This window comes from Alternaria atra (genome assembly GCF_907166805.1).
Source record: "Alternaria atra isolate CS162 genome assembly, contig: 26, whole genome shotgun sequence".
Lineage (NCBI taxonomy): Eukaryota > Fungi > Ascomycota > Dothideomycetes > Pleosporales > Pleosporaceae > Alternaria > Alternaria atra.
The window spans coordinates 22,052-36,430 of NW_025091324.1; the positions used below are offsets into that span (position 1 = coordinate 22,052).

Genomic DNA, 14,379 nt, shown 5'->3' on the forward strand with positions numbered 1-14,379 from the left:
GCTGCCAGAACGGCAAGATGAGCCATAGATAATAGAATAGCAACTCGCTGACCTCTTTGGGAATGTATCGGTGTATGATCTTGAGCGTACCTGTGGTATTGTATCCTTTATGGTAGCTGGTTACTGTGCCAACGAGTCCATTCTCCATAAAGATACTGCGGTGGTGTCCTTGCGATGTATTCATATGTCCCAAGGTAAGGATCTCCGTTCCTTGCGCGGGCTGTCCAGAGGTTATATGAATTAAGATAAGCAGCCTCTCTAGAAACAAGTCAATATCTTTAATATATTGCTCCACCCTTTTGTTTCGCCATTGTATGCGACCATGTTTGATTGACTTGATGAACTCATCGCCTATCCATTCGTTCTCGATTACGCGATCTAGGAGCCACCGTTCGCTCCCGGTTTTCCCGCAGCTTAGTGTCTCGATGTTGCGTGGATCTTTCAGAAACGACCATCCAGTTTGGTTGTTTGCGTGGTTATCTTCTAGCTTGTAGAGCTTCAATGGAGGTACGACGTTGCCTCTGCTTTCTTCTGGATGCAGCAACATAAGCTCACTAAGTTCTCTCTGTGCGAGTCGAATTTGGACCGCGACAAAGTCTCGCAAATCGCCCATGGTCAGGCTGGCATCATAGTACGTAACCTTTTGGAAATCTTCACACCAGATCATAAAGCCCATTCCTGTCGCATTGCTCGCGACTCGCCTGGCGAACTGACGCAGTTTATAAGCCCAATCAAAGGGGAGCGCAGGCCTTGGACAAGAAATCGCTGTCGCAGATCGTCGAGCATGTCTGCCGGATATTCTACGTGCCCATCTTCAACTGCTACGACCGCCCGTTGGATCACGAGCATCTGCGCTATCTCGATAAATTTTAAGAGCACTAGCGAATAGCCGGCAGCGTCGTGGAAAGTCCCTGCGTCCCTCTCTTTTATGCCGAGCACAGCAAGGAAAACCACAACAGCGCTTTCGTAGATGCTACCGCGGAGACGGTGATCCAGCAGGGATATGCACAAAGATAAGCCTGCTCTATCCAAGGCTCTTGTGTCTGTACTTCCCCCTTGGCTGACGCTCTCTGCCAGGTTTAGTACGTCATGAATGCTTGCCAGCTGCAGTGCTGTATATTGATGGGGGAGCTGGATCGCTTCATGTCCTCGCTGGCCTCGACTCGTACGACATACAAAGCAAAGAAGACATTTCCAGGTATACTTGTACGCTCTGTAGGTCTCCTTTCTTAATTTCACCACGAGTTCTCTCTCGCTAGCTCGCCTCGAGTCGTCGTTGACAAAGCTGTTGATCCGAAAGCGGTCAAAGACACCGACCGATCCTGTCATCGCAGACAGCAGCAAAAGCTGCCTCAACCAGCCGGTCCAAGCTTTCGGTAAGTACTTGCAGGTGCGGTTCCGTAGATCGGTTGGGCAAATGCGCTAGACGGGCGGCTTTGAGGAGCGGGATTCCGCTGAAAATCTGTCGCCACCCTGTATGTTCCATCCATGGATTCACTTCGATATCTGTTGCTATGGGCTTACAGACGTCTGCACTAGCATCCAACATCTTTCGGTTGTCATCTAGCTCCGTGCTCACCAGCTCATGAAGCAGAGCCTCTCTAGAAAGCGCCAGTCTTCTTGCTTACTCTCGCTTTGCAAGAAGGCCAGCTATTGGTTCTGCGTCTTGCTGCGGAGTGACCTGGAGAAATCAGCATTGAAGGCCCCTTGAGAAAAATTGTTGGCAGTAAGCAGCCGTGGATATTGGGATTCCGTCTTCCATGAAGTCTTGTGTAGCGTCGTGCCGACCTCCGCGTTTCTTCCGCACGGCTTGGTGCTCTTGAAAATACGCTGACATCCTCGATTGCGCACTGGGAGTTGATCGGATAATGTGGATGCATCGAGAGCATTTCTCCCCACAATGTAAGGTGAGTCCCGGGATAGGAGGCGAGCCAGGTTTCGGTCGGGGGATCTAATGCCTCGCTGGATCGACGATGTCCGGGAATTCTGCCTGTAACCTTCTCGCGATGCTTGCAGCTCCGCCTGTTCTATCGCGTGTTCGAACGTCGGCGTGGGATGCGTGCTTACTGCGGAGATGAGTAGCCAGCGCTGCTGGATTGATACAATATCCGTATTCTCGACACAGCAGGAGGTTATAGGGCTGCAGAACTTCAAAGAGATCCATGGTCATAGATGTTGACTGAGTGATGGTGTCTATCCTTGCAACGCGGCCTTTTCGCTGCATTACGACGCAATCTCAGGATGCGCGTTGCAGGGGCTCTCAGTTTTCTCCGACGCCCAAATTGTGCAGCGATTTTTGTGAATCCTAATCTCGCACAGTCCGCCGGCGAAATGGAAGACGCAATGCATGATGATTGGCTAGTCAAAAGAATCCACCGAAGTTGACCGCAGCATAAGATGGAGGGTGATCGTACAATGAAGAACGAGTTGTTGGTGTTGGTGTTCGCTTTGTTGTACGCAAAGATCAGGATAATTTGTCCTTTGTAAACAAAAATGTTGCGTTGTGCGGTGACTGCGTCAGCCCAGCGTATCGTCCGGAGCTCTTCCCCGCGTGCTGGCATACCACTTGTCATATGTATGGCAGCGTAGAGCAACCGCACAAACCAATCGCTGTCGCGCAAATAGCGCTGAAGCTTCGCTTTGCCAACCTTCTTCTTAAATGAACACCCGCGCTCTTTCGAGAAAGCAAGTATGCTCACAGCCCGAAAGCGGCTCTGGAGGTTATTGACGGGCTGTGCTAGGAAGGAAAAGCCTGGGCGATGAGTGGTAAGATCGTCCTGGATGCGATCTAGTCGAATGTCCGGCCACCATCCAAACAACAGGTCCTGTAATAGGTGCTGCGTGCTGATTATAACCCTGTGAATGACATAGCGGAACTGCCGCATGTGAATGTTCGCTTCTGCGACGTGTAGCGTCAAGCCATCACTCGACCACGATATATTCGTGCGAGGGCCTTCGCGTCTGGCAATAGCTCGCCCATGCTGAAGTCGCTCAATAAGATATCCAACGGGGGCAAGACTCCCTCGTTGAAGGTACTTAGGCCTGATGTCTTCGCGTAATCGCTGTGCTTGGTCAGAATAAGCCGTTCGATTGGGCCATGGGACTTGGCGATGGTTGTAAGCTGTGAGAGGCAGAGCGTACTCGAGGATGATCAGAAGCCCAACCCATATGAGTGCTGACAGATATGGCGTGTAGTCATAAGACTTCCTGAAGCAAAGCTCGGTAGGGTGGATGCCTAAAACGCCTGAGAAGTGGACGATCGCGTTGCGCTGCATCTTTCCGTCCGGCGAAAGGTCTGTCCAGAACACCACAAGGAGCTGGAAGAGGCTCTCGCAAGTAGCATCGCACGAGCCTGGCTGCACAGGCCCATGGTCTGCCTCTTAACAAGAACAGCCATACGATCCCAAACGTAGTCCAACATGGCTGCCTGCGCGGTAGTTAGGTGCAAGTCGGTGATGTCGCTCGTGAGATCCTTCAGATTTCGCGACAAGGCTCTTATCCTGAACACATAGCAAAGGAATCGTTCGTGATAGCTGTAGTATCTCCGCCTAGTCTGTTCGCGTTGAGGAAACTCGAATGGGAACGCGAGAAAAGAGGGAGTACAGCTTCGAAGCCAGCAACGCAAGACGCGAGGAGTGTGCTTCACTGTCTCCTCACACCGCCGAAACACAACCTTGCTAGCTTCTATAATCTTCCAGATGACCCTTTCAGATCCTGCCGGACTAACACAGTCGAAACCGTTCCAAAGGCCCAGCGAGAGGTCTCTGAGTGTATCTGCACACGGCAGTGACGCAGCCGCAACAACAAGATGGTTAGGCTTGTTGGCAAATCATGTAGGCCACTCGCAACCTTTGAGCCACTCAGTGTTCTCGTCGTGGTCCACCTCGTCGTCCAAGGCTACCGAATGACTTTGCTCGCTTAGCAGGCGTTGTTCTTCTTCCGTCTCCATAAGTATCAAGGCTTCTTCTTCGCTGCTCAGGCGATCTTGAGATACGTGCGGGCCGTGATAGATGTCCGAGCGCATTGAAGGTGGCTGATCAAGTTCGGTCACCGTCCAGTACTTCGGGCTGTACTTTGTCCAGCTCTGCAGCGCACAAGCAAGCCTGAATTTCTGTCGCAGGCACTCTGGAGCGCTGATGAGATGCCTTTTCTTTGCGTGTTGTCGCATATGGTCCCAACTTATACCCTTGAACACGGGACAGTGTAGGCAGGAGTAACCGGAAGTAGGCGCGGCAAGATAAGAGAGTAGCGCAGACCCATCCCGGCGGGGCTTGAGGTCCGTGATGGTTTGCGCAGCTGGCAATCCATCAAACTGTGCCACTATCGTCCGTCTTGGGCGAAAGTGAAGCTTGTGGGCGACGCGTAGATGAGTATCTAGGTTCTGGAAGGGGACTGCGACTTTCCAGGAGGTGCAAATAATCACTTGCTCGATAGCTACAAAGGTAAGCAGATTCAATGCTGCATTATCAGACTGCTGTTTATGTTTATGCTGTGTAGACTTGATACGCACAGCAGGAGCTGCTACAGACTCCGGCGTTTCTACAACACAGGGTGTAGGCATGATAACAAGCAGCAGCTTGATAAAACAGAAGAGGGGATAACTTCAGGTTAACATTGAATGTTCAGAGTAGGAATTCGCGAGACGTTACAAATTGGATGCGTTATACGGATACCTGACGCTACGCCGAAACGGTGTGAACTAGATTGCGATCTGCAATGTTAATTCACGCTATACCTATAACGTTTGAATGTGGTGTGATTCGCAAACGCATCATATACTAAGGCACCTCTCTTAGCGTTCCTCGCTAGCCAGCGCCGTGACATCACGCAAACTTACACATTACGCGAACATGCGCATCACGCGAACATGCACATCACGCGAACATGCGCATTACGCGCACGAACACGGTACGTCATAAATTCCTTTGTTTAATATCAAGATTGAATCCGATCGTTTAGATTATGCTAGGTACTATTCGGACTCTCGACGACACATCTCTCTCGACATCTAGCCATGGTTCGCCAAAAGACCCGCGATGCCTTTATGGCAAAGACATCCGTCAAGGCCAAGCTCTCAGCACAAGCCAACTCTAGCTCCATGAGCCTCGAGGTCGGTTCCTGTTCCATTGCTCCAAACAAGTAAACTAACCTTCACAGCCCGTGTACATCGGTATCGCTGTCGCAGACGGACTTGGTAGCTCAATTGACATTGCGTTTGTTATCCACGACGGCACCTATTCAATGGACTTTGCAACTGTCTCTATAGGCGCGGAATTAAGTAGCAGCTCTGCGCCTTCAGCCGCAACTTCCCAGGCCAACTCTGGAACTACAACTCCTGCAACAGCTGAGGAGCGTGCCGGTTACTTTGTCGAGGAAATCATCAGCAAGATCAAGCACTACCGTGATGAGCATTTCTACAAGTTTGTTGGCGCTGGTCTAACTACAAAGGCCGCCAAGACTTGTCCTCAGCTACCAAACCGCTTGTGGCTCGAGTTGGATATTGTGCCGTTGGTGCTGGAGCCTAGTTCTGGCAGGCACAATACCAGTACTCCAGATGCACCCAAGTATATGATGATAGATGAAGAAGCAGATGCAGTGGTAAGGAAAGCTCTAGGGTAAGCATTCAGATGCTGATAGCCTTGTATAGCTCTCCGCTCACACATGCAGGTACTTCGGCAAGGCCAACCAACCTCGCTTAGAGGTCGTTTACCGCAATGAGGTTGGTGTTGACAGCGATGGCGCAATTGTGATTGCAGACGAGCCAAGCTATCGAGATAGTGTCCATCCCAACACGTACGCGGCGACCATGGTCTACGCTGATTCGCTCAAGAAGCACGGCACGAAGATTGCCTTCTTCAACAGCACCCCTCAGGGTGGGGGTGTCGCCTTGATGAGGCATGCGCTGATCCGCTTTTTGCGACTTATTGATATTGATTGCAAGTGGTAAGTCACTACACTGCACAGCTGATCATCGCTCACACTTCACAGGTACGTTCCAAAGCCTAAGCCTGCTGTCTTCCGTATTACCAAGAACAACCACAACACCCTCCAGGGCGTAGATGAAACCGGCCTTCGCCTCGAACAAAAGTCAATCGACATCCTCGATGAGTGGGCCAGGCAGAATGCCAAACGCTACTGGATCGCCAAAGGCAGTCCACTCGCTCCTCGAGCGGAGGGCGGTGCTGATGTCATCATCATAGACGATCCCCAGATGCCTTCTCTTGTTAAGATTGCCAAAGAGCTAGACCCCTCCCGTCCTGTCATCTTCAGAAGTCACATCCAATTACGCGCCGATCTGGCAGACCAGGAAGGTACGCCCACCGCTGAAGTTTGGAACTGGGTATGGAACAACATAAAGCAGTGCGATGCTTTTATTAGTCACCCCGTTCGCGAGTTCGTGCCTAAGGATGTAACGGCAGAGAAGGTTGGGTATCTTCCTGCTACAACGGATTGGCTCGATGGTCTGAACAAACAGCTAGACAGTCGGGACGCACAATACTACATGCACGAGTTTGAGATGGCCTGCCTCGACAAGGGTGCCAATCGCCTGGCATTCCCAGCACGCCCATATATCACACAGATCGCTCGTTTCGATCCAGCCAAGGGTATCCCAGACGTTCTTGCTTCCTACGCTATCCTTCGGCGAGAATACATGAAAGACAAGCCCATCGAGGTGGTCCCACAACTTGTTATTGCCGGCCACGGCGCCATCGACGACCCCGACGCAACCATCATCTTCGACAAGACAGAAAAGGAGCTCAATGAACTCTACGCCGACATCAAACACGACGTAATCGTCATGCGCATCGGCCCCGTGGACCAGCTCCTTAACGTGCTTATGGCCAATGCCCACGTCGCACTCCAGCTCTCGACGCGCGAAGGCTTCGAAGTCAAAGTTTCTGAGGCCCTGCATCACGGTATCCCCGTCATCGCGACGCGCCGCGGCGGCATCCCACTCCAGATCGAGCACGGCAAGTCAGGCTTCCTCGTAGATGTAGGCGAGCACGACGCGGTGGCCAACTACCTCGACCACCTCTTCACCGACAACGTATCGTACATCACCATGGCCAACTACGCAGCCAACCACGTCAGCGACGAGGTTAGCACCGTCGGCAACGCGCTCAGCTGGCTGTACCTGTCCGACGAGCTGGCCAACGGTGCGAAGAGGATCGAGCTGAACAGTCGCTGGATCAACGACGTCGCGCGCGGGAAAGCCGGGTATCCGTACCGGCCCGAGGAAAAGGAGACGACGCTTAAGCGCGAGAGCGCCATGCTCGATCTGAAGCATCAGCCGGGTCGCAGCAGGCAGAACAGTGCGGTGCAGTAAGGGCGGTTGGCAGGATACTATACTAGATCTTTGGGTAGATCACGTTCCTTATGTTACAATTTTCATTTGTACAAGTCGTGTCCTGTTATGGAAAATAAAGCTGAGTTAAAGATGTTTCAAGCAAGAGCAGCCAGAAGAGCGGCGCGGTGCGTGCCTTAATGTTTCACTAGGTAACGTAAGCGGCAACTGAGCTGCGCACTAAATGCAGCTATGTACCCCAACACATTAATAACTCAACACTTCAACATCGTACTGTAGTGCATAGTACGTTAAATTAATCCTCTACTTCTGCTGCACCTTTCCTACGCGTGCGCTTATTGTGCCCTGCCTCGCTGCACCTCTTACAATGTCTAATACCCCCTCTACTATCACCTGTTCGCACCCTCCCCTCACGCCTTTCTACCTCAAACTGGGCCTCAACATCCCTCTGCCTCTTGTTGCGATAGAGTCCCTCCCTTCTGAATTCGCTTCGTTTTGCGCTTTTTACGCTCAGAAGCAGCAGCGTTGGCCGCCTTAAGTTTGGCTACTCTGGCTTCAAGCAGCGTGTGAGAGTGCGCCTTCAACGTTGACCCCTTCTAAACCTGCAGCACCATCTCAATAATAGAATAAGGTGACGAACTCTTGTGGTCCCTTATTCTCTTCAGGATCAGCGTTGTTTGAGCATCTATCTCCCAGGCGTTGCTTGGTGTTTTAGGTTGCCAGGTGGTAGGCCCTAGTAGAGGTGGTGTTGGCGTACGAAGCTTTACTTCAAGCTTTGATAGCACCACCTCTGGGTTATGTGGGACTACCGGTAAGCCAGTTGCTCGGAAGCTTGATAGGATATTATCCTTTGAAAATGCCTTATCAGAAACCTCCATAAAGGCAGCCAGGAATGCCTCCTTGTCGATGTGGTTAATCCTACAGTTTGCCAAGCCATTGATTTCCTTCTTGTACGCCTGCTTTAATGATGCAAAGCACCCAACATCAAGCGGTTGTAGTATATGGGAGGAGTGAAGAGGCATGCAGAGGGTAATAATCTTGCTTTCCTCACACAGATCCTGGAAGGCAAGCGACTAGTGGCTCTCGTGGCCATCAAGGAAAAGCAGGCGGTGACTACCCACTGTACGGGCCTGTGTATGCTGGATAAAGTGCTTCAGCCAGGCAACACCAAGCCCATTTGTTGTCCAGCCGTTCTTACTAACACCTATTCTCCAATCCTTAGGGTTGTAGTACCAGGCCTGGTCGTGGTTCTTTGCTCCGAAGATAGAGAAGGGTAGGATTACCCAGCCCATAGCGTTAATGGCGGTAATTAACGTTGCCCCCTCACGGTCGCCAGGCTAAACCTGTAATGGTTTAAGACGCCTCTCAGACGCTGTTACCACCTTAACAGACCCAGCAACGCCTATCTGGAAGCCAGTTTCATCTAAGTTGTAGGTGTCTTCGTCTAGGATGCTATACTTGGCTTTGACATTGCGTACAAGGTCAAACCAGGGGCTGATAATAGCTGGATTGCTACACAGAACTCTCTGGTGATTGCGCTGTCTGGTTACTTGAGATTTTATCTCAGGCTTCCGCTTAATCAGGTTCTTGGCCCATTTTTCCCAACCTGGTGTCTGCCACGGGCAGCCAGCAGCTGATTGGCAATTTCACGTACGTAGCTGAGCGTAGGGGCAAAGCCTCGTGCATCAAGCTTCCTTATACATTGTATAATTGTCTCCTCTTCATTCCCCTTTAGTCTTGATGGGTTAGGATGGGAATCGCGCCGTGAGGTGGTTTTGGCGCGTCGCGTCCGAAGGGTGCTTTCAGACACATCATAGATAGTAGCAGCACGTCGCTGGCTTAGTGGCGCATCGGATTTGATAGCTTGGATAGCAAGGATTATTCTGTCTTCACGAGGAAGCAGCTCAAGATTGGGTTGTTAAGACATTAGGATAGAAGGTGGATGAGGCGTAGTCTTGGCAAAGGTGCGCAGCTCAGTTGCCCGCGCAGCTCAGTTGCCTTACGTTATCTATAATTTTAATATTATATCTCGCTTTATATCGATTATAGATCCTTCTATAATTATCTTGTCCTTTATTTTCTGTAAGCCCAGGGTACCTTGCATGGTCACGTAGATTATCCAGCGACCAATCAGCCCACTACTCTATGTATATAAGCATAGATCACAGACCTCTCGGTCATCATGAGAATACACACACTACATACCATCTACTTACAGATAGGTAAGTGGGTCTCTGACAGAGTACAGATCGGATTGCTTGTTGCGGACTGTGCACGAACCTGCAACAACACCGTCACCGTGTAACGGCTTACTATGGAGAAGTCTGAAGGGGCGGTGTCAACTGCGAATCTGGAGTCCCGCCAAAATGCGGGTTATTGGCGGCCTTACAACGGAGTTGTTGGTTCTCTTGCTCGTAATTCTTCATAGGCGCAGGAGCCGGTGCTCGACTCGCTCTCTTTGAGCTACAGCTATCATCGCTTTAATCAACTCAACTGAGCGGCTACACGAGACTGGAGTTAAGATGTTCGCATGAAGTTGTTGAGTTCCACCCCTGCGTCCTGCGTTGCAGTCGATTCTCAGATCCCAACCGTGTTGAAGGATGGCTTCGATCCTTCTTGAGGATCACCACAAGCTAGCGCTGACAAAGACTAAAGCTTGCATTAGTATGGCTAGGTTGAACCACTAACGGCGAACCCGATCTGCTCGCGCTTATCTCCTCGTCTCGGTAACACGCAGCGGGAAAGATGACATCATTACCGCCAGCCGACCCGGTGCTACGGTCGCTGCGGGGCCCTGGCAACGCAAGCAGCACAGGCTGGCCGCCTCGCCACAGAGGTGGCCCACCGGCTCGCACATACGCATGGATTTCATGTCCCTAGTTGCAAGCGATTCCTCGCAGTCGCAAGCAGTCGTTCATAGCTGTGTTAAAGTCGCCTGTGAACCATGGCCCCAACTAGCTGAAAGCTTGTTGGTATATATACGGCGCTCATTTCTTGGTTCCAAATCAATACGTCTTCCTCTGACTGCAGCCTGAGGGCTACTTTCTAAATTTATAAACTCTCCCATATCTACAGCTAACGAGCATCAGCCAACGAGCATCAGCCAACCTCTACGATCGCATGTTTACGATTTGGCAAAGCAGCGATCGCATAATGCACTTCCTAGGTCATCCTAGTGTAGTCTGTGCTAGCTGTCTGGCCTATCCCCAAGAGCTGTCTCGTCCGAATGATTCCAAAGAAGCCTACCGCACGTACACTCACCTTCTAGACGCTTCCAACGCGCCTCCCGATCACTCACTGTCCGACTTCTTTGACACCGACTCGTTCTTTGGCAAGACGACGGCATCGCTCGAGGTGGCTTCAGACTTGCTACCTAAGACACAGAGCTGCTTCGACTCAACATTGCCGGCAACCAGCATTACTGCGCCAAACACGACCGCGACTGCCAAATCTGCTTTACAGCAAGCCCCCAATCTCACTCCGTTCGGACTGCTCGATCAGATCTCTTGCGGACGTTCGACCGATCCTCTGGGCGAATTAGCCTGCATCTTACCAGACAATGACTGCTTATGCACCCCTTCTCTCTGCAGCGACGCAACGGAGGCAACCGTCTCGCCACGTATCTTGAAGCATCAACCACTTCCGCCATCAATCGAGCACAAAGAGGAACCTACGTCGAAGCGCCCACGGCGCAAGCGGGGACGCCCGCGCCTCGATTGCAGCGACGAGGCTGAACCCTTATCAACATCTTCGGGAAGGTCGTGCAAGCAACGCCGCAGCCGAATTCCGCACAACCAAGTCGAGCGTAAGTACCGCGAGGGCCTGAACCTAGAGCTCGAGAGGTTACGACAAGCGGTGTCGACCTTGCCACAAAGCGGCGAGGGTGATGCCATAGGACAGCCTAAGCCAAGCAAAGCCGTAGTGATAACGGCCGCTGTTAATTACATCAAAAGAATCAAGAAAGAGAGGCATGCGTTGCAGGAGGAAAACGAGAGGATCAGGTATGCACAGGGGAGGAGGAGGCAGAAGATGTTTAATGACCTCGTTACCGGGTAGAGACTACGGTTGTTGATCTTTTCGCGACTCTTCCATGCAGAGTAGGCGCAAGAAGCAAGAAGTAAGAAGCACGCAGCTAATTCCACTGCCCCCATAGCGTACCAGCTTGTAGACTTAAAAAGACACCGCGCCGTAGAAACAACGAAGGGAGTGTTCGCCTGCCTCTGTAGGGTGCGTCTGCTAGTCGGTGATCGAGCTCTGCAACATGTTCAGAACAGTAGGCTAGGGTATCGACAGCTGGGCTTACGTGTCCGAAAGGCGCCTGAGCTTAGACCACTTCCGTAAAGCGTAAGACGTCTAATGCTAGTTGCGTTACTATAACGTTTGCTTTAGCTATACCAGTAAAGTCTTTACAGCGGAAGAGGCTGATCTTTCGCGGCCGTGACGTTATAGGCGAAACGGTCAAGGTAGGATGTGTAAGCCCAGGGTACCTTGCATGGTCACGTGGATTATCCAGCGACCAATCAGCCCACTACTCTATGTATATAAGCTTAGATCACAGACCTCTCGGTGATGAAGAAGAATACACACAATCTACTTACAGGATGTGATGGGAGAATCTGTCGGTTTCTGTAAGAGCGATGAAGTACGACGCGCACCGCTACCCGCAATGTCGTACAATGTGATCGTCTTAGTGCTCCTTAATTGTCCTGTTTTAACCAAGCTCGATTCCGACAGATCTGAGTGATTGATTACAGTAGTGCAAAGGCATACGTGCGGACCGAGTGTGCGCTCGGTGCCCGCGTTTAGGTATCCCGCCTTATCCTTCTTGGGCATCTTTTGGACTCCTGATAGGCTTAAATCCTTAGCAGCTAAGCCTAAAGAGCAGCAAAGTCTAGATCCTGTAGGAAGAGCGCCCCATAATTCTGTAGTTACATGGTGGTAGCTAACGAACTGCGCCACCCGTAACAACTGCTGCCGAACCAACAGGGAGTTGTTCCGGATAGAACGCGGAACATAGTGCTTAGAGAATGACGTAGCCATCTACGTTTATGCGCTAGTTTGTGGAAGCAAAGAACGGTCGGGAAGCAAAGCAATGTAAGCGGCAGGACGGAGATGCGCTAAGACGATAGCGTAGGTTTGTGTCAGCTGTAACCCTGATCAATCTGCAGACGAAGCGCAATGCCCACAAGATAGTGCGTGTGGAGAAAGTTGCGTCCACGAGCTGTGCCAAGGAAAGGTACGGGGCAGAGTAGCATTCAGCTTAATCAATTACAACTAGAGGATGCTATGGTCAACCCACATGCAGGACACACCACGCGAAAATCGTTGATTGACGACTCTTGGTGACGCCACGCCTCGCTAGCAAAGCCCACTTCCACGGGACGGAGCGCGTTGTCAGACGCTTACGTTTTCGGCAGAGCACGCTAGCAGGGACAGGCATCGCGCTAGCACATGTGCGTCATTAGGGCTCGTGCAGTGATCGGCTACGATGGTACTGAACGCCACCTCTTCACTTTGGACCGATCTTGCAGCTCTTAATAGTGTTTCGCCGTCTACCTTTCCAGCAAGCTCACAGTACGTTCCTTGGCACGTCTATACAGAGCTCTGTGCGTGTCGTCTAGAGAAATCACGTCCGTTAGCATGTCTTTGAAGCGTGTGGTGATCGAACCTACGCAGCGGAGATAGAGCATCGCAAGCACCCCTATACCTTAATTAAGATTATTCGTTAACATCGTTAAGGAAAACGTTTAGACGTCCTCGACCCAGACTGCACCTAGATTCCGCTCAGAGAGGAAGGAGGGACTCAACGGTTCCACTACAACTATCGTCTAAGCTCGACGCGATGCGAGACAAGATGCAGGTTCTCCACACTAGTTTGCTTTGGCGCTGCAAGTAGAACTGACCGAGCTGTAAGGTCCGTAGCGAGTGTACGCAGCTTGCTCAGCAGCGAATCAAGAGATACCCACGAGTACGTCGCGCAGAAGACTGAAACGTCTGGCGTCGTCAGCAACGCTATTCTTGCAGGGCTCCTTTCGGAATGCTATGCACCAATAGATATCAGACGCGCCACTCTAGATAGCATGCGATGGAGTGTGCGGAGTCGACCTGCGACCGCTCCTGAACCCAACTTCACTTATCGGACGTCTTGGTCACGCTTACTCTCTTGTAACGCTTTACCGGCCCTCCGTCGCTTCTTCTCCTCCAAACGCCGTCTCCATCATTTCCACGGTTTGACGTTGTGCTCTTCTGCTTTTGACAACTGATCTGCTCGCTCCGTTAACCTTCTCACGGGTTACGGGGCCTTTTACGGCCTGTTTGCTGCTGTCTCTTACCGGTCACGGGTCCTGCTCCTTAACTGCCCGCTCTCCCTCCCTCTCCACCCTCTCGCCTTTCTCCAACCGTCTTAACCACGCTTTCGTCGACGCTTGCTGCACTCTCGGACGGGTGACTGCTACACCCTCTGTTACGCCTCACGAACGCACGGGTTACGGGGGGCCTCTTCACGGGTTGCGGGCCTCTCTACGGGTTCGGGCCTTGCTGTCGGCTCCTGTCTTTCTGTACTGCTGTTTACCTTCTCTGAATTCCCCTTCCATACTCCTGAACCCTACTCCGCGTCCGGCTCCGAACTTAACACCAAAACTGTCTCCTCGCTCTTCTTCTCTACCGCTGCGCTCGGCCTCTTTGTGACACCTTATGGGCTTACCGCCCACCCCTCCTTTCGCCCTTATCCTCTTTCTTCCTTCTCTTTTACTCCTCTACCCTACACTCACTTCTACATCTTTTTCCTTCTTTCCGCCCTTCTCTTGTTACTTCCTTTACTACTTTCTCTCCCTTACTCTTATCCTACTTTATCCCTCTTCTCTTAACCCTCTCTCTAACTACTAAACGTTTCCTCTGTTTTTTCTATCCATACAAAACCTCTTAACCTTTTCTTACCTGTCAATCTTTCCTTTAACCCGAATCTCTATTCTAAGTTCTACTCTGTTTGCCTAACTGACGTGTTTATTTCATTTTTTTCTCTCTGAAATCTTCTTCTTATACGGGTTGGGGGCTCACTTGGCTTTGGGGGTACC

General features: G+C 51.3%; 3 protein-coding genes across 3 annotated transcripts; 2 read left to right on the top strand and 1 right to left on the bottom strand.

Moving 5' to 3' along the window:
• Positions 1-3,829: 3,829 nt before the first annotated feature.
• Positions 3,830-4,561, bottom strand: ALTATR162_LOCUS6994 (uncharacterized protein; the record flags this gene model as incomplete). The annotated part of the gene is made up of 1 exon (XM_043314620.1): positions 3,830-4,561. The coding sequence occupies one exon, from the start codon at positions 4,559-4,561 to the stop codon at positions 3,830-3,832; it is 732 nt and encodes a 243-aa protein (XP_043170555.1).
• A 453-nt stretch (positions 4,562-5,014) lies between these two features.
• ALTATR162_LOCUS6995 (uncharacterized protein) lies at positions 5,015-7,327 on the top strand (the record flags this gene model as incomplete). The annotated part of the gene is made up of 4 exons (XM_043314621.1): positions 5,015-5,110; positions 5,158-5,598; positions 5,648-5,943; positions 5,989-7,327. 4 exons carry the CDS (start codon positions 5,015-5,017, stop codon positions 7,325-7,327), a joined length of 2,172 nt encoding a protein of 723 aa, XP_043170556.1.
• A 3,132-nt stretch (positions 7,328-10,459) lies between these two features.
• On the top strand, positions 10,460-11,362 carry ALTATR162_LOCUS6996 (uncharacterized protein; the record flags this gene model as incomplete). Its single annotated transcript, XM_043314622.1, has 1 exon — positions 10,460-11,362. One exon carries the CDS (start codon positions 10,460-10,462, stop codon positions 11,360-11,362), a length of 903 nt encoding a protein of 300 aa, XP_043170557.1.
• Between the last annotated feature and the right edge of the window lie 3,017 nt (positions 11,363-14,379).